The 27,893-nt window shown below is 40.2% G+C and overlaps 1 protein-coding gene across 5 annotated transcripts in view; it reads left to right on the forward strand.

The window, feature by feature from the left end:
• LOC110464065 (homeobox protein cut-like 1) overlaps nucleotides 1–27,641 on the forward strand; it is a 123,619-nt gene extending 95,978 nt beyond the window's left edge. For 2 of the 5 annotated variants that reach the window (XM_021519087.1, XM_021519090.1), the window contains 7 exons: nucleotides 2,594–2,700; nucleotides 3,284–3,432; nucleotides 4,825–5,439; nucleotides 6,570–6,784; nucleotides 7,112–8,189; nucleotides 14,066–14,509; nucleotides 18,349–27,641. In XM_021519087.1, the coding sequence (XP_021374762.1) occupies nucleotides 2,594–2,700; nucleotides 3,284–3,432; nucleotides 4,825–5,439; nucleotides 6,570–6,784; nucleotides 7,112–8,189; nucleotides 14,066–14,509; nucleotides 18,349–19,343 (3,603 nt within the window). In that variant the 3' untranslated portion in view covers nucleotides 19,344–27,641. The remainder of the gene's footprint in view (nucleotides 1–2,593; nucleotides 2,701–3,283; nucleotides 3,433–4,824; nucleotides 5,440–6,569; nucleotides 6,785–7,111; nucleotides 8,190–14,065; nucleotides 14,510–18,348) is intronic. The other 3 variants (XR_002464464.1, XM_021519088.1, XM_021519089.1) reach the window with 3 other exon arrangements.
• Nucleotides 27,642–27,893: the final 252 nt, after the last annotated feature.

Raw genomic sequence — 27,893 nt, forward strand, 5'->3', positions numbered from 1 at the left:
TTGAGACAGTAGACTAGGTTATAAAGACACCAGTGTTTGTGTAGATGGGTGCTTGTCTTTGAGACAGTAGACTAGGTTATAAAGACACCAGTGATTGTGTAGATGGGTGCTTGTCTTTGAGAGAGTAGACTAGGTTATAAAGACACCAGTGATTGTGTAGATGGGTGCTTGTCTTTGAGACAGTAGACTAGGTTATAGAGACACCAGTGTTTGTGTAGATGGGTGCGTGTCTTTGAGAGAGTAGACTAAGACAGTAACATTATTACATAACATCAGAAAGGCTGACAGTTGATGTGCTGTGTTTGGTGACTGTCCCCCAGATACGTAAGCCCTGTATTCATTCTCTTTTTAATCAGGCAAGGAGAATTTCCCCTGATAAAATGTTTTATTGTATTTGTAATGTAAGTTGATCCGGTGGGGACAGAGAATCAATGTTATCCAGTATTGATTCTAGAGTCCTGTCGAACAAATGACTCCCTATTGAAAACTTCATTGATTTCTGATGCAGGCTTTGTTGGCAAGTGAGCGGTTACCATGGTGATGTGATGAATGGCAATCAATTATTGACAGCTGTTGCCGTGCCGATGCATCAGTCGATCCGGCAGATCAATAATATCCGCTGAATGCCATAGATTACGAGGATTATTTTTAATTGATTTTTATTTTTTGTGCATTATCTATAAACCATGGTAAAGAGTAATGTCAAATTTATTAACTGTTAAACTGTAAGATATAAGTAGTAAAATTCTATTGTTTTAGATTAATAGATCTAGGCTTATTAACTGTTAGTTTAATTGATTATCGTTCTGAAAAGGCAATAACTAAAATATTTTTAGCCTTTGGTTCTATCTGTAGAGTTGATGATCATCTTCATATCTCCACAGATCTCAGTCCATTAAGCTGTATATCTATAGCAGTATAAGTCAACCCGCGTACAAATTCTGAACATAAGGGAGTTTTTTATATCAGTATTGTCTTGATTGGCTGAGAACATTTAAAAACCCATTTTCCAGTTGCAATATATTATGTAAGAATGAAGCGACTCGCTATAGATTATACCACTGAGTTCACACAGGGTGACACTGTCGTTGAGCCTGCGGCGGCGACGACGACGGCGACAGAGGTGGTGATCCCACAGGCCTGTACCATTCACCAAAGTGCATTTTTTACAGCCGTAAAATGAAATTAGGGGTTTTGGACGGGTTTTGTCTGGGGACTCTGTACCGACAAAAGTCAAAATGGCGGCAGTCTAACTAATATATGGCTTGTCAGCATCACAGAGTATGTCTCACACATACACTACTATGTGTGTCTTAACCTCACTGATCACTGACACGTGTGTCACACATATGCTACTGTGTGTACATAACATCACTGATCACTGACACGTGTGTCACACATACACTACTGTGTGTACATAACATCACTGACACGTGTGTCATACATACACGANTCACACATACACAACTGTGTGTACATAACATCACTGATCACTGACACGTGTGTCACACATATGCTACTGTGTGTACATAACATCACTGATCCCTGACTCGTGTGTCACACATACACTACTGTGTGTACATAAAATCACTGACACGTGTGTCACACATACACTACTGTGTGTACATGACATCACTGATCACTGACACTTGTGTCACACATACACTACTGTGTGTACATAACATCACTGATCACTGACACTTGTGTCACACATATGCTACTGTGTGTACATAACATCACTGACACGTGCGTCACACATACACGACTATGTGTACATAACATCACTGACACGTGTGTCACACATACACTACTGTGTGTACATAACATCACTGACATGTGTGTCACACATACACTACTGTGTGTACATGACATCACTGATCACTGACACTTGTGTCACACATACACTACTGTGTGGACATAACATCACTGACACGTGTGTCATACATACACGACTGTGTGTACATAACATCACTGACACGTGTGTCACACATACACGACTATGTGTACATAACATCACTGACACATGTGTCACACATACACTACTGTGTGTACATAACATCACTGACAAGTGTGTCACACATACACTACTGTGTGTACATAACATCACTGACACGTGTGTCACACATACACTACTGTGTGTACATAACATCACTGACACGTGTGTCACACATACACTACTGTGTGTACATAACATCACTGATCACAGACATGTGTGACATACATATGCTACTGTGTGTACATAACATCACTGACATGTGTGTCACACATACACTACTGTGTGTACATAACATCACTGACAAATGTGTCACACATACACTACTGTGTGTACATAACATCACTGATCACTGACACGTGTGTTACACATACAACAATTAAGAAGAAGCTAAGGTAGGGAAGGGGAAATAATTAAACAAAAGGTAGAAGTTTTAAATGTATTATACCTTTGTTTACAGGTGTCTAAGCTGGAGAAGTTTTAAATGTGTTATACCTTGTTTACAGGTGTCTAACCTGGAGAAGTTTTAAATGTATTATACCTTTGTTTACAGGTGTCTAACCTGGAGAAGTTTTAAATGTATTATACTTTTGTTTACAGGTGTCTAAGCTGGAGGAAGAACTAACTCTAAAAAATGAGGCATTCAGAGTGATGGAGGAAAAGATGCGGTCACAGGGAGACTATGAGGAGGTGAAACGTGAACTTGTGTACGTATGACCTTATACTCAATCACCCATACTCTTAATCCACCCTTACTCCTCCGTTCCCTCCTCCCTTTTCCTCCCTTTCTTACCCCTCCTCCCTCCCCTCCCCTCCCCCTTTCTTATCCCTCCTCCCTTGCCCTACCCTTCCCCCTCCTCCTTCCCCTTCCTTTCTTACCTACCCATATATTTCCTCTCCCTTTTCCTACCCCTCCCTCCTCCCTTTCTTCCCCCTTCCCCTCCTTTTCTTACCTACCCCTTTATTCCCTCTCCTATTTCCTACCCCTCCCTCCCCTTCCTTTCTACTCCTACCTCTCCCCTTCCCCCTTTTCCCTAGCCCCAACCCTAACCTTAACCCTTACCCAATATCATAGTTATAGACTTACCAGTGGTCAGCGATGAAGAGCTGGACAGCTTGTTTTAAATAACAATAACCTTGGAGGGACAAAATGACCTCAAATTAAGTCACTGATACTGTTTGTATGTAAAAATTAACATCCGTTTAACTTAATCACCCTTGAATGGCTGAAATGACCTTGAATGGCTGAAGTGACCTTGACTTATAATACCATTTCCATTAACCTTTCAGCGTGCTCAAATCCATCGAGTTTTCCCAAAGGACTGAAGAATCCGGAGATGATAACAAATCCAAGTCTCTGGAGATGCTACTTTTGGAGAAAAACAAGAGTCTCCAGTCGGAAAACACTACAGTGAAAGTGGCCAAGAGCGAGATGTCAGGTTTGTTACCTCCCTTTACTAGACGTGGGACCACAGACAACACATGTGCCATTCCTATTGATGTTAAACATAGCTACATCGCAATTGTTCTCACTTCACTTTGTCAAAGTCTGAAAAATAAGGTTGATTTTGAAGTTTGAATATAACTTCTGGTAAAAGTCGATGTAGGGCAGACTTTGTTAATATGAATGATTTGAGACAATGATAAAGCAATTAATATCAAACCTGTCCTAACATGTAAGAATCGATGGAAAAAATAATTTTAATTTTATTGATTGTTTGATTGGAGATAATGAGGAGTGTCTTGTATTTACACTGAAGTTATAACAGTTCTCAAGTGCATTACTAAAATTGTTAACAATTGTTCATGGAAGGGAAGGAAAATGTGATAGAAGACACATATAGAATGGCATGTGTGTGTTCTGTGTTGATAATAGGTTGGATCTAGGATATCATTTCTCTTTCACTTTTCATTTAACCTTAATAATGGAAATAAATGGAGGGGAACATCTATAAATGGCGTGTGTGTATTCCGTGGTACTAATTTAGATCGGAGATATTACATCACCATCACATTTTCACTCACTATTTCTCCACTAATAAAGCCATACTGAAGTTGTTTACTAACATTTTGTTTATAACACCTGTGAGCACAGTTTCATTTCCTATCCTTCGCTCCAGCCCTTATCCTTCAGGCCTCATTTAAGGGACCCTTCATTTTAATCACAATGGAGGTTCTCTCTCTTGAGCCTAAATATAGATTCCCTTTGTCGTTTCTCAATGGAAATTCCCTCACTTGGCTTCCATAGGAATTCCTCTGTTGAGCGTCATTGGGCGTTCTTTCTGTTGGACCTTTTGGGGATCGCCTTCTTTGTGGCCTCAATGGAAATTTCCTCTCTTGGGCTGCAATGGAATAATCCATCCCCTTGAGGCTTAATGGAATGTTCTCGGGAGAAAAAAGCATGCTCTATCTCTCAAGCTTCCTCTCTTTTAATGGAGCCCCTGGGCACTAGTCCCTCTTTTGAGCCCCGATGGAGTTGTTGCTTTAGCTCTAACAGAGGTGTCAATCGAGGCATCCCTCCCCGTGTCATACTAGAGTGGCCCCTAATAAGGGCCCTCGTAATATCTCGTGCCTAATTAAGAAAGGTGTTGAGTGTCATGAAAGGCATTTGATAATGACAATATGATTTGAGAACAAACCAAAAAACAGGACAGAAAATCAGCTGAAAATCAATGTTTTGGCAATAGCAGAGACAAACAAAGGAGGAAACCCCCAAATAACTGCATTAAGGCATTAATATGCTGGCTGACTGCATGGTGTAGATTTGTATTCTCCCTTCTAACAAGGCTACCTGACATGGCTTTCATGTACATCTCTCACCTTCCTTACAGGCGATTCAACCCCCGCTCTCTCCGAAAATGCCGAAGCATTCGCGTCAATGTTGGGCGAAGAAATTGCAGCAACATACCAGCAGCAGCAAAGGGAACAACAACAACAACAACAGCGGGAGCAGTCGCAGCAACATCAGGATGTGTCCCGGATTTCAACCCCCTCCACGCCCTCCAGTGGTAGTGGGGGTGGGGTCGAGTCAGACAAATCCTCACCAAAACGAACATTTGAACGAGTACCCAGCATTCCTAGTTCTGATGTGTCACAAATTCCTCCGCCATCGCCACAGTTCTTCCCTTTTGGAAATGGACCTTTAATATCAAACTATGTGGGGCTAGGCGGTGTGGTGAAGCAAGAGTCCAGTAACTCCCAGGGCCTTGATACGGCCCTCGTGGCAAAGACAATACGGGAACTTTTGAGTATACACAATATTGGTCAGCGCCTGTTCGCTAAACATGTGTTAGGCCTTTCACAGGGTACGGTCAGCGAACTGCTGTCCAAACCCAAGTCTTGGGACAAACTGACAGAGAAGGGGCGAGAATCATACCGGAAGATGTACCAGTGGGCCACTGACGATCGCAACATTCTAAGCCTCAAGGCTATATCACCAAAGAAAAGTGAGTCCTTTTCTTTTCTGCATGTTACTGTTCAAGATTTTATTACTTGTCCATTTTAACTCCTTTAAACAGCAACATTTCGAAGTCTTTTCAGGTCAGGAAAAAAAGAAAAAAGATCCTCTTATATTTCATGAACTAATTTAAGGCTAGTTGATTAGAATTTTTAAAGCTGATACATGCCATCCCATTTTTTGCTCAGTTTAAACCTAGGGTCTATATCTGTCTTATCTTTGTATCAAGTCAGCTGCATACTGTATACAATCTCTATCAATAAATATTGATGTTATGATTTGAGCTTGATGGTTCTGATAACTTACGGGTTAGCGTTACCTGATAATTCACACCACTAGTTCAATAGATTTGTTCCTATGTAAATTGTAAGAGAACATGAAGGAAACCTTACCAGCATGAAATAGAAAAAGTCGTTGTGATATAAAATCCTCCTAGTGCAATAGATGTACGGTAAGGCTGTAGGAAATGGTAACACGTAATAGATTTCTGTATTTTTAGCCATTATTGGAAAGAAATACTATTACCAGTGAAGTGATATTGTGATAACTTACACAAAACAAAAGGACTAGTTAGCTCAGGTGAATCACTAGTATCGCACTAGCAGACCAGTATTTTCAGATGCGATATATACAGTTCCACTGTTACCGCTTAAATTTTTAAAATAAGCTTTTGTTTATTATGCAAGGCCTCACCAAATTCATCTCTGGTTCTCCTCACTCTCTTGCTATGAAACTTTCTTCCTATTTTATTTTAATTGGAACCATGCCCAGTTTTCAGGAAAGAGAAAGTATTGCTGAAAATCAGTAAATTACAAATGGAGAACATCATTTTGCCAGAATCCCCCCAGAACAGGGAATGCGTTTGGTGTGGCCTATGTTGTATAAAACACTGATCCACTGCCAAGTTTACTGCCCGCTGTTTGCTGCCTCTCCAAACAATTTAATAGTCATGTGACATTTCTGAATCACGTGTAGCATTTGAAGGTGCCATGTGACATTTCAAGGTCACATGATACCTTCGAAGGTCAATTGTGAGACTTCAAGGTCACATGTTGCCATGGTGATGGGTAACATAACTACTAATGTGCCTTGTTACCATGACGATGATTTCTCTTGCAGCAAACAAGGCAGCAACAGCGGCAGTCACCGCGGTAACTGGTGGCAGTGGTGGGATGTCATCATCTGTGTTTAACTCTCTGCTCCCCGTAATGTTCACAGGCTCGCAGCACCTTGTGCCTAGCGTGCAGCATGATGACTCGCACACCGAGGAACGCATTGCTCAAATCCTTAATGATGCTCAAAAAGCTATGCATATGAAAAAAGCCATGGAACAGGTAAGACTAAGAGACCACCACAATGTTGGTCACAGTAAAATAATGTCGGTCAAGTTAAGATTAATGTACAGCAAGTTAATGTAGTTCACAGGTCACAGTGTCAATCCTGATTTTAAATTCCAGGTAATATTGCTTGGTCTGCAAGTTTGGTTGAAACAACAGATCATCACTGATCCAATCAAGACTGAAGTTTAATCCAATGTTATCTGTCCATGTATATCATGCTTAATAACTATTAAAGATCAAGATTTAGTGGTATCTAGAGCTCTATGTGCAGCTTTAATTAACATACTCCTTGACAAACATTGGTATTTATTTCCGTTTCAGCACCAGGTGGCATCGGCCATGGCTAGTAGCATATACCAGCAGGAGATGACACGACTTGCCCAAGTTTCTGACCACCAGGTGGCACTACGCAGTCCGAACTCTGTGTCCTCATCCAATCATGCACATCACACATCTCACTCACGGAAATACAGTATGGATGGAGAGCGACATAGAGACAGTGTGGAAAACTCTGTGTCCTCCAAAGAAATGGTTGAACGCATCTACAGACAAGAACTCCTCAAGCTGGCGAAAGCCGCTGAAAGTGCAGGAAACCTTGCTGCCAGCTCCATGTACCAGCAGGAGCTAGCACGCCTTGCTGTAAATGTGCAGAAGGAGGACCAGGAGCCTGGTGAGATACGTCGCTCACACAGTTCGCCAGAGAACATGACAGTAAAGACCGAGCCTCCAGATAGTACCTCAGATGATTTGGGGGCGGCACAGTTTAACGGTTTCCAGTCTAATGGGCCCATCGACCTGAGTAAGCATAGCAACTCGGCACCAACAACCCCCACCTCTGGCAGCTCCGACAAGTCGCCCTCTGACCCTATTCATCATGCAGGAAGTGCCTTTTTTTTAGTTAGACCGAAGATGAATGGTCACGAGAACGGCTACGACAAACCTCGCTTTGGATCCTACGCCCCAGCAGAGTGTATATCGCCACTACAACGCATGCAAAGCATTGCCAACTCTGTGATGTCACGACCCCATGTGGGCGTGTCCTCTAACAAACCCCTGAGGGCAGTGCTGCCCCCTATTACACAAGAACAGTTTGACAAGTACGGCACCATTGGCACAGAGGAGCTGGTTAAACAGGTTAAAGAAACATTAAGTCAGTATTCGATCAGTCAGCGCCTGTTTGGGGAGAGTGTTCTAGGCCTATCCCAGGGCTCTGTCAGCGATCTCCTTGCACGCCCCAAACCCTGGCACATGCTCACACAAAAAGGGAGAGAACCCTTCATTAGAATGCAGATCTTTCTAGAGGACGGTGAGGCTATCCCCAAACTGGTGGCATCGCAGTATCACATCCCGCCAGAGAAACTGATGAGATCGGCCATTGTCCGTGTACCAGGAGAACAATGTAGGTGATCTGATGAAATGCTGTTGGAATTTTTATCAATCATTTTGTTATGTTATTTTAACGAGATAATTCTTTATTAATTCTCAAGATAAGTCAGTGATGTTGAGATATTATAATATTAGATCAGCTTTTGCTGTCAATAATGATTCAATTTTATTAACTCGCAGATTTTTTTCCAACAATGATTAAAAAACTATGTAAGCATTGTTGTACCTGAATGCTAGTAACAAGGACAATTAGCTTGGAGGAGGAATCTGTGGTCAAGCCGTGTGGTCATCTTGACTGCCTTGGGGTCAACATTTGCTTGCCTCATCCATCATTTGTATTTCAATTCACTTTCCATTAAAACTGGCCAGCCTGGACACGTGTAGGCTGATAGAACAACCGAGCCTCCTGGGTCAAAGTAACATAGTGGTTGCCATGTAAATCAGATTAGATGAATGCACCTGGATTGGCAGGATTCGATCATTTTTAGTTGGGTGAAATACAAGCGATGGAGGTTGACATTTCCTCTTCCAAGTGTTACTAGACGTACTGCTCTTGTAAGCATCTAACCAGCATGATGCTAACTCAGCAAGCCAATTTACTGTGGACTCCAGGGCAATGCCTAGAGGAAGCGATCGGTAGCCAGGGGAAGGGGTCTCGTAATCAACAGGTACAGGCTTCATCTGTTGAGAGGGCTGTACGTTCAAGGTTTCATAGCAGTGAACAGACTTAGACTTTGTAAGATGCAGAAAAGTTCAGAAGTTGGTGCAAAAGTTCAGGAAGTGCTTATAGTATAGTTATACTATTGCAGACCTTTCTATATAAATCTTGCAGGTGTTGACAAAAAGTTGTAAAATCAGTTTGTTTGACTGTAACAAGGGAGATTGTCGTATATATGTTGGATATCTTTACACTGGGAACCTAAGTTGTATCTGTCTAGCTTTTCCGCATGGATGTATCTTACAGAAAAAAGGTCAGTTTATTGATTGAGAAGGAGGCTAATTATGGAGTGGGATGGGAGATAACTCTACTGAGATTGTTATTGGGAAGGAGGCTTATTGTGGAGTGGAAAGGGAGATAACTATGCTGATATTGTAATTGGGAAGGAGGCTAATTGTGTAGTGGGAAGGAAAGTAACTCTGCTGATATTGTAATTAGTGAGGAGGCTGTGGAGTGGGAAGGGAGATAACTATGCTGATATTGTAATTGGGAAGGAGGCTAATTGTGGAGTGGGAAGGAAAGTAACTCTGCTGATATTGTAATTAGTAAGGAGGCTAGCTAGTGGGAAGGGAGATAACTCTGCTGATATTGTAATTAGTAAGGAGGCTAGCTGGTGGGAAGGGAGATAACTCTGCTGATATCTTAATTAGTAAGGAGGCTAGCTAGTAGGAAGGGAGGTAATTCTATATTTAGTCTATGTATCTCCTGCTGATATAATTTGGAAAGTCCTAACAGCTTTGTTAATGTCTAAGAATCTCTGATGTCATACCGCGGCCAATAAACAGCGTGTACCAACAGATACATGCCTCTAATCCAGTATATATCTATAACGATGTGCATGTCTTATTAAACAAAAATGCATTTCTATCTTATGTATATATACATATTTATCCACATATCGTAACAAGATGGAGGATGGATGCATGGCAGAAGGCGCCCTTAACCCCCGGCCTATATATATATATACTCCTGTATGCCCCGTATCCCTCCTGAATGCTGACCTATACTAATACATGTATTCAAAGTCGCGCTCCCACACATCATGCTTAAAACACTCACATTTATACACAGTCACATTTATACACAGTCACATTTATACACAGTCACATTTATACACATTTACATTTATACACAGTCACATTTACATTTATACACAGTCACATTTACATTTATACACAGTCACATCTATACACAGTCACATTTATACACATTTACATTTATACACAGTCACATTTACATTTATACACATTTACATTTATACACAGTCACATTTACATTTATACACAGTCACATTTACATTTATACACAGTCATATTTATACACAGTCATATTTCCAGGATCTACTATCATATACACCACAACAAATCATGTTTGTAACAGTTATCATCATATTTACAGTAGATAACAAGTCAAATTTGCAATAAAAATCCTAATTCAATCACATTTGTAACAAATCATGCTTACTGCTAGAATCATAATTTTAAGTCATGCTTACAGCCAAATAACACTTACAGGAATAATAATTTTACAAAACATATTGTAAAATTGATATTTTAAATCTAACTAAAGTAAAATAATACTATAAATCATATTTACAGTAAAATAATATCATAAATCCTGTTGAGTTCTATGTCAGTACTTTTAATACTTCCACCAATAACCAGTTTGTCTGGTCACACTATAGGATTAGCTGTAAATCTGTCTGACTGGTCACACTATAGGATTAGCTGTAAATCAGATTGACTGGTCACACTATAGGATTAGCTGTAAATCTGTCTGACTGGTCACACTATAAGATTAGGTTTAATCTGTCTGACTGGTCACACTATAGGATTAGTTGTCAATCTGTCTGACTGGTCACACTATAAGATTAGCTGTAAATCTGTCTGACTGGTCACATTATAGGATTAGCTTTAAATCAGTCTTGACTGGTCACACTATAGGATTAGCTGTAAACCAGTTTGACTGGTCACACTATAGGATTATCTGTAAATCAGATTGACTGGTCACACTATAGGATTAGTTGTAAATCTGTCTGACTGGTCACATTATAGGATTAGCTGTTAATCTGTCTGACTGGTCACACTATAGGATAAGCTGTAAATCAGTCTGACTGGTCACACTATAGGATAAGCTGTAAATCAGTCTTGACTGGTCACACTATAGGATTAGCTGTAAATCAGATTGACTGGTCACACTATATGATTAGCTGTAAATCAGTGTCACTGGTCACATTATAGGATTAGCTGTTAATCAGTCTGACTGGTCACATTATAGGATTAGCTGTTAATCTGTCTGACTGGTCACACTATAGGATTAGCTGTAAATCAGTCTGACTGGTCACACTATAGGATTAGCTGTAAATCAGTCTTGACTGGTCACACTATAGGATTAGCTGTAAATCAGATTGACTGGTCACACTATATGATTAGCTGTAAATCAGTGTCACTGGTCACATTATAGGATTAGCTGTTAATCAGTCTGACTGGTCACATTATAGGATTAGCTGTTAATCTGTCTGACTGGTCACACTATAGGATTAGCTGTAAATCAGTCTGACTGGTCACACTATAGGATTAGCTGTAAACCAGATTGACTGGTCACACTATAGGATTAGCTGTAAATCTGTCTGACTGGTCACACTATGAGATTAGGTTTAATCTGTCTGACTGGTCACATTATAGGATTAGCTGTAAATCAGTCTGACTGGTCCCACTATAGGATTAGCTATAAATCAGTCTGACTGGTCACACTATAGGATTAGCTGTTAATCAGTCTGACGGGTCACATTATAGGATTAGCTGTAAATCAGTCTGACTGGTCACATTATAGGATTAGCTGTAGATCAGTCTGACTGGTCACACTATAGGATTAGCTGTAAATGAGTGTCACTGGTCACTCTATAGGATTAGCTGTTAATCAGTCTGACTGGTCACATTATAGGATTAGCTGGTAATCTGTCTGACTGGTCACACTATAGGATTAGCTATAAATCAGTCAGACTGGTCACACTATAGGATTAGCTGTAAATCTGTCTCACTGGTCACACTATAGGATTAGCTGTAAATCAGTCTGACCGGTCACACTATAGGATTAGCTGTAAATCAGTGTCACTGGTCACTCTATAGGATTAGCTGTTCATCAGTCTGACTGGTCACATTATAAGATTAGCTATAAATCAGATTGACTGGTCACACTATATGATTAGCTGTAAATCAGTCTGACTGGTCACACTATAGGATTAGCTGTAAATCAGTGTCACTGGTCACTCTATAGGATTAGCTGTTCATCAGTCTGACTGGTCACATTATAAGATTAGCTATAAATCAGATTGACTGGTCACACTATATGATTAGCTGTAAATCAGTCTGACTGGTCACACTATAGGATTAGCTGTAAATCAGTGTCACTGGTCACTCTATAGGATTAGCTGTTCATCAGTCTGACTGGTCACATTATAAGATTAGCTATAAATCAGATTGACTGGTCACACTATATGATTAGCTGTAAATCAGTCTGACTGGTCACACTATAGGATTAGCTGTAAATGAGTGTCACTGGTCACTCTATAGGATTAGCTGTTAATCAGTCTGACTGGTCACATTATAGGATTAGCTGTTAATCAGTCTGACTGGTCACATTATAGGATTAGCTGTTAATCAGTCTGACTGGTCACATTATAGGATTAGCTGTAAATCAGTCTGACTGGTCACACTATAGGATTAGCTGTAAATCAGTGTCACTGGTCACACTATAGGATTAGCTGTTAATCAGTCTGACTGGTCACATTATAGGATTAGCTGTTAATCAGTCTGACTGGTCACATTATAGGATTAGCTGTTAATCAGTCTGACTGGTCACATTATAGGATTAGCTGTAGATCAGTCTGACTGGTCACATTATAGGATTAGCTGTAAATGAGTGTCACTGGTCACATTATAGGATTAGCTGTAAATCAGTCTGACTGGTCACATTATAGGATTAGCTGTTAATCAGTCTCACTGGTCACACTATAGGATTAGCTATAAATCAGTCTGACTGGTCACGCTATAGGATTAGCTGTAAATCAGCCTTTCTGGTCACATTATAGGATTAGCTATAAATCAGTCTGACTGGTCACACTATAGGATTAGCTGTAATTCAGTCTGACTGGTCACACTATAGGATTAGCTGTAAATCAGTCTGACTGGTCACACTATAGGATTAGCTGTAATTCAGTCTGACTGGTCACATTATAGGATTAGCTGTTACGTTATTGATCAGCTGTGTCATAAAGTTAGAAAATGTTAATTTGATCAGTTTCCTCTTCTTTTTTATTGATAGTTCGATTGTGTCACCTTATTTCAAGATCAGACAAGTAATTAATAAATGTTATACATATTAGTACCATACAACCAACCAAAAATAGATTAGGTTAAGGGTTAGGGGTCAGGTCAACTTAGAGCTTTAAGAATCCCCATACCACTACCAAAAAATTCAACTCTGCATCAGAAACTGTTTCTTTCTGGCATGACAATAGCTTTGATAAATCATTTCTGATAGGAAAACCAAAATTCTGAAATGCAGGACTTTAATCGGAAACAATTCAAATAAAATAAACAAAAAATGATCAAGAGCTTTGTCCCGAGTTTAAAAATTCAGACTTTGCTGCGTGGCAGTAATTTCCATTCATAGAAAAGTACATTTTAGTTGCAGTTTAGAAAGTTGAAAATTGAATGGAACTAACATTATAATTCTTTCTCGGATGGTTTCGGTTTAGGCATGCTAATATTCATGTAAAATATAAAAAAACATTTATCAGCTGCATTGTTTTTTGGATGAATTTGAAAGAAAGTAAATCTTGTTATCTATGAAAACCTGTAATGGCTAAATTCAGAAAATTTAAACAATGTTCTCTGTAATGCCTGGAAAATTGCACTTAAAAAAAGCATTTAAGTTGGTCTGAAGCTTGGTTTGGATGACCAGTTTCTCATAACAGAGCGCCTTAGGTTTGAACTAACCAATGTAACGCTTCCTACTGATCGGCCATATCAACCTATATACCAAGTGATTGTGTCACTAACATTTAACCCCGTGTGTCAGAACAGTCCTACTAATCCCTGTAATAACTCGTGTGTACCAACCAATCCACACGGTCCTACCTTGAGTTTTTTGTTTCTCCTTCACGCCAGTGTCGCCCCTGGAAAAGTCGACCCCTGTAGCTGTCGCGAGCACCCAAGTACCTCCCGACCATCCCCTTCACCATCTCCATCACCGTCAACAGATCCTCCCACAGCACAGTACCCCTGCCCAAATCCTCGGGCAACACTACAACTGGGCTTCCTTCTCCTATCCATCCTCCATGTTGGAAGTTGTGGCCATGACCTCAGAGATTGACACCTTGGAATTGACATCTAGGGTCAAGGATGTTCTCCAGTTTCACAATCTTGGCCAGAAGCTGTTTGGAGAGGCTGTGCTTGGGCTTTCGCAGGGCTCAGTTAGTGAGCTCCTGTCTAAGCCCAAACCCTGGCATATGCTCAGTATCAAAGGGCGTGAGCCCTTCATAAAAATGCACCTATGGTTGAGCGATCCGCACAATGTAGATCGCCTCAAGCACTACCAGAACGAAATCAAAGGTACTTCATTCTCACTACACTTCAAAAACGCCTTTTAAATCTGGGAAATATTGGGAATAATGTGTTCAGTAGAGCGTTTTCATATTAACTTAGAAAAAAAAAATCATTTCATTGCAAAATTTTGAAAAAAAATCCATCAGTTTTTGAAAAACAATCTTAAATATGAAACCAGAAATATAATCAGGATTGGTAGGTAAGACTAAGTCACTGGGGCCTGGTTTCAGGAGATATTGTTGATGAGAACAGAGCTGACTTATTCACAGGGGCCAAGTATCAGGGCTAGTTATTGATGTAGGACAGAGCTGTCTTAGTCACAGAGGCCTGGTATCAGGACATTTTATTAATGTAGGACAGAGCTGTCCTAGTCACAGAGGCCTGGTATCAGGACATGGTATTGATGTAGGACAGAGCTGTCTTAGTCACAGGGGCCTGGTACCAGGACATTTTATTGACGAGGACAGAACTGTTTTATTCACATGGACTTGGTATCAGGACTTGTTATTGATGTAGGACAGAGCTGACTCAATCACAGGGGCCTGGTATCAGGGCAGGTTTTTGATGTAGGACAGAGCTGATTTAGTCACAGGGGCCTGGTATCAGGACATTTTATTGACGAGGACAGAACTGTTTTATTCACATGGACTTGGTATATGTGTAGGACAGAGCTGACTAAGTCACAGGGGCCTGGTATCAGGACATTTTATTGATGAGGACAGAACTGTTTTATTCACATGGACCTGGTATTAGGACTTGTTATTGATGTAGGACAGAGCTGACTTAGTCACAGAGGCCTGGTATCAGGACATGGTATCATGACATTTCATTGATAAGGACACAGGGGCCTTGTATCAGAGCTAGTTATTGATGTAGGACAGAGCTGACTTAGTCACAGGGATCTGGTATTAGGACTTGTTATTGATGTAGGACAGAGCTGACTTAGACACAGGGACCTGGCATCAGGACATTTTATTGATGTAGGACATAGCTGTCTTAGTCACAGGGGCCTGGTATCAGGACATGGTATTGGTGTAGGAAAGAGCTGACTAAGGCACAGGGACCTGGTATCATGACATGTTATTGATAAGGACACAGGGGCCTTGTATCAGAGCTAGTAATTGATGTAGGACAGAGCTGACTTAGTCACAGGGATCTTGTATTAGGACTTGTTATTGATGTAGGACAGAGCTGACTTAGCCACAGGGGCCTGGTATCAGGACATTTTATTGATGTAGGACAGAGCTGACTTAGCCACAGGGGCTTGGTATCAGGACATGGTATTGATGTAGGACAGAGCTGACTTAGACACAGGGACCTGGTATCAGGACATTTTATTGATGTAGGACATAGCTGTCTTAGTCACAGGGGCCTGGTATCAGCGCATGTTAATAATTTAGGCCAGCGCTGACGTAGTCACAGGGGCCTGGAATCAGGGCAGGTTTTTGATGTAGGACAGAGATGACTTAGTCACCTGGGCCTGGTATCAGGATATGATATTGATCAGGACAGAGGTGACTTAGTCACAGGGGCTTGGTATTAGGACATGTTATTGATGTAGGACAGAGCTGACTTAATCAGAGGGACCTGGTATCAGGACATGACATTGGTGTAGGACAGAGCTGACTTAGCCACAGGTGCCTTGTATCAGGACATGATATTGATGTACGACAGAGCTGTCTTAGTCACATGGGCCTGGTATCAGGATATCATATTGATCAGGACAGAGCTGACTTGGTCACAGGGGCTTGGTATCAGGACATGGTATTGATGTAGAACAGAGCTGACTTAATCACAGGGACCTGGTATCAGGACATGACATTGGTGTAGGACAGAGCTGACTTAGCCACAGGGGCCTGGTATCAGGGCATTTTATTGATGTAGGACAGAGCTGTCTTAGTCACTGAGGCCTGGTATCAGGGCATGTTAATATTCTAGGACAGAGCTGACTTAGTCACAGAGGCCTGGTATCAGGACATGGTATTGATGTAGGACAGAGCTGTCTTAGTCACAGGGACCTGGTATCAGGACATGACATTTGTGTAGGAAAGAGCTGACTAAGTCACAGGGACCTGGTATCAGGACTTGATATTGATGTAGGACAGAGCTGACTTAGTCACAGGGGCCAGGTATAAGGACTTGTTATTGATGTAGGACAGAGCTGACTTAGCCACAGGGGCCTTGTATCAGGACATGATATTGATGTAGGACAGAGCTGTCTTAGTCACTGAGGCCTGGTATCAGGGCATGTTAATAATCGAGGACAGAGCTGACGTAGTCACAGGGACCTGGAATCAGGGCAGGTTTTTGATGTAGGACAGAGCTGACATGGGCCTGGTATCAGGATATGATATTGATCAGGACAGAGCTGTGTGTTTATGAAATGACAACAGTTTGTGATACAGGACAGTACTGTGTGTTTATGAGATGACATCAGTATGTGATACAGGACAGTAATCTGTGTTTATGAGATGACATCAGTTTGTGATACAGGACAGTACTGTGTGTTTATGAGGTGACATCAGTTTGTGATACAGGACAGTACTGTGTGTTTCTGGGGTGACATCAGTTTGTGATACAGGACGGTACTGTGTGTTTATGAGATGACATCAGTTTGTGAAACAGGACAGTACTGTTTGTTTCTGAGGTGACATCAGTTTGTGATACAGGACAGTACTGTGTGTTTATGAGATGACATCAGTATGTGATACAGGACAGGACTGTGATTTTATGAGATGACATCAGTTTGTGATACAGGACGGTACTGTGTGTTTATGAGATGACATCAGTATGTGATACAGGACAGGACTGTGATTTTATGAGATGACATCAGTTTGTGATACAGGACAGTACTGTGAGTTTATGAGATGACATCAGTTTGTGATACAGGACAGTACTGTGTGTTTCTGAGGTGACATCAGTATGTGATACAGGACAGTACTGTGAGTTTATGAGATGACATCAGTTTGTGATACAGAACAGTACTGTGTGTTTATGAGATGACATCAGTTTGGGATACAGGACAGGACTGTGTGTTTATGAGATGACATCAGTATGTGATACAGGACAGGACTGTGATTTTATGAGATGACATCAGTTTGTGATACAGGACGGTACTGTGTGTTTATGAGATGACATCAGTTTGGGATACAGGACAGGACTGTGTGTTTATGAGATGACATCAGTATGTGATACAGGACAGGACTGTGATTTTATGAGATGACATCAGTTTGTGATACAGGCCAGTACTATGTGTTTATGAGATGACATCAGTTTGTGATACAGGACAGTACTGTGTGGTTATGAGATGACATCAGTTTGTGATACAGGACGGTACTGTGTGTTTATGAGATGACATCAGTATGTGATACAGGACAGTACTGTGTGTTTCCGGGGTGACATCAGTATGTGATACAGGACAGTACTGTGTGTTTATGCGATGAGATCAGTATGTCATACAGGACAGTACTGTTTGTTTCTGGGGTGACATCAGTATGTGATACAGGACAGTACTGTGATTTTATGAGATGACATCAGTTTGTGATACAGTCAGTATCTGTTACGAGGCTGGGTTCAGCTGTTGTTCTCTATCTGTTACGAGGCTGGGTTCAGCTGTAGTTCTCTATCTGTTACGAGGCTGGGTTCAGATCCACAGTAAATGTTAGTTCACAGTTCACTTTATATATAGACTTTACTCTTTGAATGATGAATGAAACCCTAGAGGGAAAAAACTCACTGCTGAATCAAAAAGTGAAAGTTTAACTGGGGGAATATTTGCCTTTGTACAGTAGTGTGTTAACTATTTCTTTCAGTTTAGTCTAACTGATTGCATTGTTTGTTTATAGCCCAGCGCCGGAGAAGAAGCAGTAGTGTGGATGATCGTTCCTACGACTCGCCGTCAGCACCCAAACGCCCTCGAGTCTTTTTCAATGAAGATCAAAAGGAAAAATTACGAATGGCATACAACCAGGACCCATACCCAAACCAGAGTACCATCGAAGGTTTGGCTAACGAACTCAATGTTGGGGTTAAGACCGTTATCAACTGGTTTCACAATCACCGCATGCGGGCCAAACAACAGCAGCATGCCGGGAACACACCAGGTCCAGCATCTGGCTCTAGCTTTAGCGACTTCTCAGGAAATATGGTAAAGTCTGAGCCAACTGACGACAACTCCGACCAGAGTGATATCTCTAGTATGTCTGGAGATGGCAACCAGTTTCAACCCAGTTTCCAGGGCAACGAAGGCTCTGGGCAGTGGTTGTTCCCACAGTTTGAGCCTGTGAACTCCAAACAACCTGGGCCTTTGGAAAGTGAAAGGGAAAATGGGGAAGAGCTAGAGGATGACCGTGTTTCTGGTGAGGCATCTCCACTATCATCCAAAGCATCGTCCCAGGGTGATGAGGGGAAGGAGGAACATGCAGGTTCAGGAGACGAGGCCCAGTACAAACAAGCAGCATTACAGGTTCTGCCCCAGGTGGGTGTCAACAAACGCAAACGCTCCAATCCCCAGTATGTGTCTGAGGGGCGGCAGCTGGACAAAACTAAAACCACAACGACAGGGGGCTATACAACGTGTCTACAAAGTAGCGTGTCGCGTGACGAGGGGGTGGAGGTGAGCGAGGGAGATGATACTGACGATGACCTTGAAAAGGAGAATGAGGATGTCAGTAACTCGGGTAGTGTAAAGCCGCGTTACGAGCGGTGTACAAAAATTGACAAGTTACAAAAGGCGATTGAGTCGCCTGATGAAGACTGGGATGAATTTGACCGATCAGCTAGTATAGAGAAACTTCAAAGCAATCTGCAGCATAGCCCAGGTGGGGGCTGGGAGTTCTGAGGCAGTGTGTAGGGGCACCAGACAATCCTAGGGATCCCTATCAACTGAGGCAGTATGGCAACGTTTAGAGCCACAATGTGGAGAAGGGCAACAGTTACGGCCCCTAAAGGAGAAGGGCAACAGTTACGGCCCCTAAAGGAGAAGGGCAAATGTTATGGCCCCACAAAGATGAGGGCAATAGTTACAGCCTCCAAAAGAGAAGTGGCAGCCCTGACTCAGGGCTAGCATGGAAGCCGCCAAGCCTATTGGGGTATATAGGTAGGGGGGCTTGCCCAGTGCCAGTAAGCCGGGGAGCTATAGACGTCAATCTCAGTGATTCTACAACAGTATTTCCTGGAAGGGTAGCTTAATCTATTTTTATACAAAGATACTTTTTATACCTTTTCACTACAAAATCAATGTATACCTACAGTTACCTGTTATCTGTGTTGTAGGCTCGTTTTTATCTGTCACTTATTACTCTGTCAACGGTGAGTGTATGTGTGTGTGAACCAGCAATTTTTGGTGCAAATATATGGAAGACTAGGCTGCTATGGCTATAGGCGTCCCACTAGGACGGGCATGCTCGTGTTCCATAGGAACCTGCAGTGACAATGGAAATGATTTGGGGCTACCCAGGATGGAGAGTTGATAGATATTGTGCGGTGGTATGGTTACTCTGGAGCCGTGGTTGGCTCGCAGCAAGACGATAACAGTACATGTGTTCAAACCCTAACACGGTTAGCTCTTTGCTTTATGTCATTTTTGTTTATTCTTTTTTTTTGTTTATACTATTTTGACACAAAGATGTTTCTATTATATACAATTGTTGTTGATTAACACTGGTTCTGTAGGCCTGTATACGGTAGAGGAACGGCCAGCAGGCCGTAGCGTGTTCAGAACTGGTCTTGCGACTGGTCGCGGTAGTGTGTTCAGCGCCGGCTACGGTAGTTGTCTAGTCGCGACGTGTTCAGAGTGAGAGGTTTTGTTGGAACTCTTTATTAAACAATGTGTGTAAAAATACATAAATTGAGTGCAATATTTCAGGGTTGCAATGAATTTGAAACATTAATATGAAGAAAAAAAACAATTTTGCAAAAAGAAATTGCTCAATTTTTGTGGTAGAAACTGTGGACTACACACTATGACAGCTGACAGAGGGCTGTACGAGAGGTGCTATATATGTGTGTAGACAGTGCTCAGGCACAACAACATTTTAATAGCTAATAGCCAAAGTATAAGGAATTAGTAGCTTCACATTTACACGTATTCTTGTGCTAGCCAAGTGCGTGAGCATTGTTAACCGGCTCGGTTGTTGAACGTTAAAGCGAGAGCCGACACCTGTTTTGTATATAGTCAGTTGCTCATGCTCAGTTGTGCATTTTATCCGCAGATTTTTCCAAAAAAAAGGCATTTTGGACTATTCTTCATTTTTTTTTTTTTTTACAATTATTGTTGTTGTGTTACAGTAATGGTAAACCATTACATGTATTTGTGAATTGAAAGTCTTGTTAAATATTTTTATATTTGATTGATTATTAGAATTTTTGCCAAAGTCTGTAATGTGTGGCTCTACCGGTGGTACGTGGGGCGATTAGCCATGCGGTCACCATTCATGCTAACTTCAGTATTTAGCCTGAGGTCGTCAGTGGGCGACGGTCAGTTACCATTTCACTTCGCCTGTCGGTCAGTTTATTGTCATTTTTAAAACGTTTATACATAAGACTGTGTGTTTGTGTGAATGCTGTATCGGACAAGTACCTATTCACCTTATTGTTCCTTCATCCCTTAGTACCTCAGATATCTCTTCTTCTCAAACTAGTACATTTACGATCTAGATCAGTTTACTGATAGTGCCTGTGGGGATGGACAAGTCTAATGCATTCTGGATCGGTCCATTGTTACCCGTCAGGCTGATCTGGACCTGTCCATTGTTGTCCATAGGGTTGATCTGGACAGGTCCACTGCTGCCTGCAGAGCTGATCTGGATTAGTCCATTGCTGCCCATGGGGCTGATCTGGACCGGTCCACTGCTTCTGGATCAGTCCATTGTTGTCGTTGACTGAGCTTGACCGGTCTATGTGGATATTAGGTACATGGGTACAGCACATCGTGAAATGAGCGTAATCAAATCGTGATAGATGTTATCACATGACACAAGCACACACCTCAATTTAATAGGCAGTTCAGAGTGACCTCTCTCAAAGGTCAACCTGTGAATGACCTATGTCAGAGTTCAACTTGAAAAGACCTGTAGCCAAAATTGACTCATGGTGGACCTTGTTACAGGTCAACTGATGATGACCTGTGTCAAAGGTCAAATCATGGCTGTGCATAGTTTTTGCCCTGTTATAATTTTCCCTTAAGTTTACCTTTTAAATTTGCTATAAACAATCAAATGTTCATTTTAAGAAAATTTGTTGAGAATGTATGTGCCATGTTGGCATATAACGTTTTTGTGATTTCGAACTTTTTAAGTACATTACAAGGCAAAGAAATGTACAGCTGATTTGAAAAAGAGGCTTACTTTTTTCCCTCTTTTATCAAGACACCCTGTCAGTGTTGAATCTACAAAGTGTAAATCAAAAATGTATGTTTATGATATTTGTTAGGGTTAGAGGCTTCTTATCGAGGTATGTACAGTGTACGGTGATCCGGGTCGTACGCGATCGCCCACCTCCTTACAGTGTACGGGAGGGTGATCCGGGTCGTACGGGAGGGTGATCCGGGTCGTACGGGAGGGTGATCCGGGTCGTACGCGATCGCCCATCTCCTTAATAGGCTCAGAATTACCCCAAGTTTGAGGACCTAATAGTAAATCAGTTTAGATTAACAAAGGACAATCTTTACAGACAACAACAACAAAAAGTCCAGCGTTGATTTCTTTTGATTGATGATTCTTTTTAACATTCAAAACTAACCAAACTTGATTTTTACAAAAATGAAAGTCTCACTTCACTGCCATGAAACCTTGGCGTAGTCCGAGGTCAGAAACATCTACAATGATACCCTTAGGTAAATGTAGAACTGAAATAAAACGCCTACCCATATTTCTACTAAGGCTACATGTTACCACACTGAAACTGGCACAATCTAAACAGAAAAGTTACCCTGCAAGAAGTTTCCAGAACACCCAGGTTTAATGTATAAGGCCACTTATAATATATTAGGTTCATTGTATGTAGGGATGCTGAGGCCCCCCAAGTTTTCCCGTCACTGTATCCTGGCCTCGTTTCTCCAGTGCCTACCACAGAGTCTGTACATACTTGTGAGATAGTGAGATACCACCCTGTGCAATAGGTATCTGTTTGTTTGCTGTTTTCATGTGAACTTTATAGATGTATAGAGAAATAAGCATGTTTTATCATTATGTTTACTTATTCAGTGCTAATAAATAATATGCAATGTTTGATGTGAAATTTCTCACCCGTCACTTGATACTTCGTCTGCTTAAAAGGGTGAACTGAAAAAATAGAGTATTTATTCCACGGCCTTCTTTTAAATAGACATTTATTATGTCACTTGTTTTCATATAATTGTTTAGAATCTCTCTTAGTTAGATTTGAACTTTTTTAAGAAATAAAAAAAATAAAAAATCAGATAAATTTCATACTGATGTGAAAAGTTACACCAAGTCAACGTGAAACCTTGTACTGATACTATGTTGTAAAGTTGTATTAAGATATAATACTGGTAGAGATGTCGTAAAACATTTGTCCCCAATTAGTCATTTGGCTTATTACACTGCTGAATACAACAAAAATGCAAATATTCAGTGAAAGAAATTTATCTTTGTCGTTTAACTAACAAAGTGTTCAGAGGCGGTGTGAGAAATGTTCTCGTCATTATTACTGCCATCGAGGTACAGACAATTTATCATGTTACTTTTAGCATTTTTGTAATTATAAAGATTTTAACCAAAGAAAATTTAATCTAATGATGTAGTAGTTGAGATATATATCTATATATATATATATGTACATAGTCGGGTGGGAGTTGTCTCCCCTTTCGCTGCAATATTTTTATGTAGGATGATTTTGATGATTTTGTATATTTTGTTTACTGAATGTTAACAGTGCAATTTGTTTAAGTTTGAGTAGGATAACTTTCCCTGACATCAAAAATTGTGTCTGCAGTCTGTCACTATATTCCCCTGTTTATGTGCAATCCACGTTTATAGCGTTAAGCCAAATGTTTTATCTTATTTCTAGACAGCTCAGATTTTTATCACAATTGACGCCAAATTTTGCTTTAGTAAGATTTTACTGTGGGGTAGGACATTTTAAAACTTTTTACCTTACCAGTTTGTTCAGTGGTAGAACATCAACTTTTTACCTTACCAGTTTGTTCAGTGGTAGAACACAACTTTTTACCTTACCAGTTTGTTCAGTGGTAGAACACAACTTTTTACCTTACCAGTTTGTTCAGTGGTAGAACATCAACTTTTTACCTTACCAGTTTGTTCAGTGGTAGAACATCAACTTTTTACCTTACCAGTTTGTTCAGTGGTAGGAAGATCTAATGTGACAGAATTAGACTGGTTTTACTACCATAAACATACAGGTCCCCGGGACGTGACATAATTAGACTGGTTTTACTACCATAAACATACAGGTCCCCGGGACGTGACAGAATTAGACTGGTTTTACTACCATAAACATACAGGTACCCGGGACGTGACAGAATTAGACTGGTTTTACTACCATAAACATATAGGTCCCCGGGACGTGACAGAATTAGACTGGTTTTACTACCATAAACATACATGTCCCCAGGGCGTGACTGAATTAGACTGGTTTTACGACCATAAACATACAGGTCCCCGGGACGGGACAGAATTAGACTGGTTTTTCTACCATAAACATACAGGTCCCCTGGACGTGACAGAATTAGACTGGTTTTACTACCATAAGCATACATGTCCCCAGGGCGTGACTGAATTAGACCGGTTTTACGACCATAAACATACAGGTCCCCGGGACGGGACAGAATTAGCCTGGTTTTTCTACCATAAACATACAGGTCCCTGGGACGTGACAGAATTAGATTGGTTTTACTACCATAAACATACAGGTCCCCGGGACGTGACATAATTAGACTGGTTTTACAGCCTTAAACATACAGGTTCCCAGGACGTGACAGAATTAGACTGGTTTTACGACCATAAACATACAGGTCCCTGGGACGTGACAGAATTAGACTGGTTTTACTACCATAAACATACAGGTCCCCGGGACCTGACATAATTAGACTGTTTTTACTATCATAAACATACAGGTCCCCGGGAGGTGATAGAATTAGACTGGTTTTACTATCATAAACATACAGGTCCCCTGTGATGGTTCCTCATCTAACAAATTTTACTTTATTATGGTTTGGTAGATAGGTATGTAGACTTCCGAGGGTAAAAGATAATTCAGCAATATTTACAACTTGTTATTAGGAATTTTATAGGGTAAAGTTTCTGACGTTACTGTTGAGTCTGGTGAAGACTGTTCGGTGTACTTCCCAACAGCTGTATTTGTTTTTATGAAATATGGTTTACTTCAATCCTACTTGTATCAATTTCACCTGTGACTTCCGTATTTGGATTTCACCTATGTTAATCACCTGTTTTTCTTCACCTGTTTCTCCCCTTATTTCTCCCCAGAGGTGTTTTTTCACAAGGGTCTGATTTTGGGTTCGGGTAGATATAGACCAGTAACTGCAAGAATGGTTAAAGCTTTAATTTTCTGAAAATTTATGGAAATCCATGCAATAAAGTCTGGGTTTGTTTAAAAAAGATTGTTGACAATCGTAGTGATATATTCCCCGATACATCTACTTATCTCCCCCTTGCTTCCCTCTCCTGGTTACCTCCCCTTGGTGCCAGCCCTAGTATTGCCGCAATTGTTCTATCGTGACAAGTTAAAATACTGTAGTATGTTCGTACTAGTAATCTATGTAAACCATTTTCTTGTGATGTCCGCCAGAAATTCCCAGACTGTAAGATATCCCCCAACATTATAATGTATTTACCAAAAAATATTTTATTTGTAAAATTACTGATATTCTGCCATTTTGGTTTTCATGTTTACATGGAAGCTACCTGATAGGAGGGTGTTACAGCCCCTCCTGCCCACTGTACAGTGTCCTGAGGAGTGACCAGTGGCGGTCTGGACACCCTGTTTGTTATGTAAGTGTAGTCGGCCACTATATGCTACTGACCAAAGGAGAGTTTTGATAGCTTCTTGCTTTATTGAGGAGTCATAATAGTAATAAGTTCATTTTCATTTGATTTGCATTTTTTTTTTGTTATATACATGTGTTAATAGCTGCATTTGTTAATCCTCAACCCGCTACAGTAAATTTATATGATCTAGTTATATCTCCAAATCCTTCATGTCTTTGATTTTCCTTTTATGTTATATCCTAGAGAAGTGACACAAACTACTAGGGTTGAATAGCAAGCGATTTCGGGGGTAAAACTCTGAGAATATTGTGGCTTGTTAATCACCTCCCTATCTATGTATCAGTATATAAATAACTATATATATGCTCAAAGTCTTATAGAGTGACCCAAAGAAATGTATATATGATAGATATATATATATATGATTATACTCGCTACATAACAAATGGTATGTTAGAATGATTATTTTTCTACAATAAACTTCTATGATGTTAATCAAAGTGATGTTATATTGCTAACACCTGTACGGTTACCTGTCGGGTGTACCTCGACACAAACAATAGCCTTCCCCACTCCCTCACTTTCTCCACAGCTCTTTCTCTTGCCTCATCATAGATTTGAAAAAATATATCTTTTTCAAAATCCAAAAGCTTCTGTTTCATAAAACAGTTCAACTTAGATTGTTTTCCTGAACTGAAATTTACCCACAGAATGTATTGCCTTACCTAAAGGGAAACCTCGACCCAGTATGATGTCGGTCAATGAAATTCAAAAAATCGGTCAAAATTTTAAACTGGATTTTATTCAATTTTAATGTATTAACAGCAATTTAATTCAATTTCAGATTAAATTATATTGCATGTATTAAAAATAAGTTTTTGAAATAAATAGGCGAAAATAGGTGAACTGTTTATTGGTCATGTTACATTACAAATATCCAGATACTAACTTATAATTGAAATATTCGAGGAGACGTTGGTGAATACAGGAACATGTCTTTTAATAGAAGACGAAGATGTCTATAAATAGATTTGGGAAATGTTTATAATAAATGTAGGAAGAGGTCCATAATAGAAGACAGATGTCTATAAATAGATTAGGTCCTTTTAAGGGGTATTGTTGAAGGGATATGTCTCTATTAATAGAATTAAGGAGCTGTGGAGCGGTGAATTTTCCTTGATCTTTTCTACAACTTTTTTGTGAATGTGCACTGTCTTTTTAACCCTCACAGATACTATGATCAGTTTTTATACAGAGATTTTATTTTATTTTAAGATTTTAATCATTTTTAATGCAAGAGAAATGACACAAAACTTTGTATGGTGTGAATCCGACGTAATGACGTAAACACTTTGTACCAATGCATTTTGATTTGATCAAATAAACATATTAAAAATAATGGTGGCTGTCACTTTTAGGTTGAGGAAATGATTGTAGTTGTTGTTTTCATTTTCATTTGAATTGTTTTCAATTTTAATAATAAAGGTTGTATGTAAGTGACGTAATTCATTGTCACACTTCAAAAACTCGCCCGGTTATATGTGGACTATATCGTTAGAGGATGTGAATTTTTGTACGACCCTCTCCCTTTTATGAGTACGGAGCCTCAATGTGAGAACCTACTCGTCACCATAGTGACACAACCATTAAATATAAACCAGGAGTGCTATATTTAGAACTATTTGCCATTTTTTTGTGGTTTTGACGCGACTTTACAAATTGTTATTATTGCATGATCTAGACCTATTAATGAATATATGTATTACAGCAATGATTTTTTTCTCTGGTATTTACCAACAAACTCTGCTATTTTCCGATACTGTCTTTTTGACTTCAGCCCTTTCTGTGCTTAATTTGTACAAGGTACACAAGAAAACTTTTTTCTCATCTCTGTTTTTTGTGGATTTTAATCGTTGGTGGGACGACGTTCCCAGGTGTTTAATTGTTGGTGGAACAGCGCCCCCTGGTGTCAAACGTCATCAGCGTAAGACGTCGGACCACAGTTTTGGTGTATCTAGTCCGATTGAAAGGGATGTATCAGCGCATTTAACTTTTTCCATGTTATAAGTAATTACAGCTATACACAGTTGATTATTATTTTATACTCTAGGTGCTTCAACACTGGAATAAAAACATTGTATATCATTTCTGTGTGTTATGTTGTATGTTACTTACATAGTATAGAATAACAAAACACATCAAAATGACCTGTCATTTTGACCTTTGTGTGGAATATTCATGTTTGGCAATTGCATTTTATTTCCAGGTATGCTCATCTGTTCAGTACATTAAAAAGGTCACATTAACTAAGTCATATACACTTAAAATACGTCACATGAACTAGGTCATATACACTTTAAATAGGTCACATTAACTAGGTCATATACACTTTCAAAAGG

The sequence above is a fragment of the Mizuhopecten yessoensis genome, unplaced genomic scaffold (assembly GCF_002113885.1).
Source record: "Mizuhopecten yessoensis strain PY_sf001 unplaced genomic scaffold, ASM211388v2 scaffold10953, whole genome shotgun sequence".
NCBI lineage: Eukaryota > Metazoa > Mollusca > Bivalvia > Pectinida > Pectinidae > Mizuhopecten > Mizuhopecten yessoensis.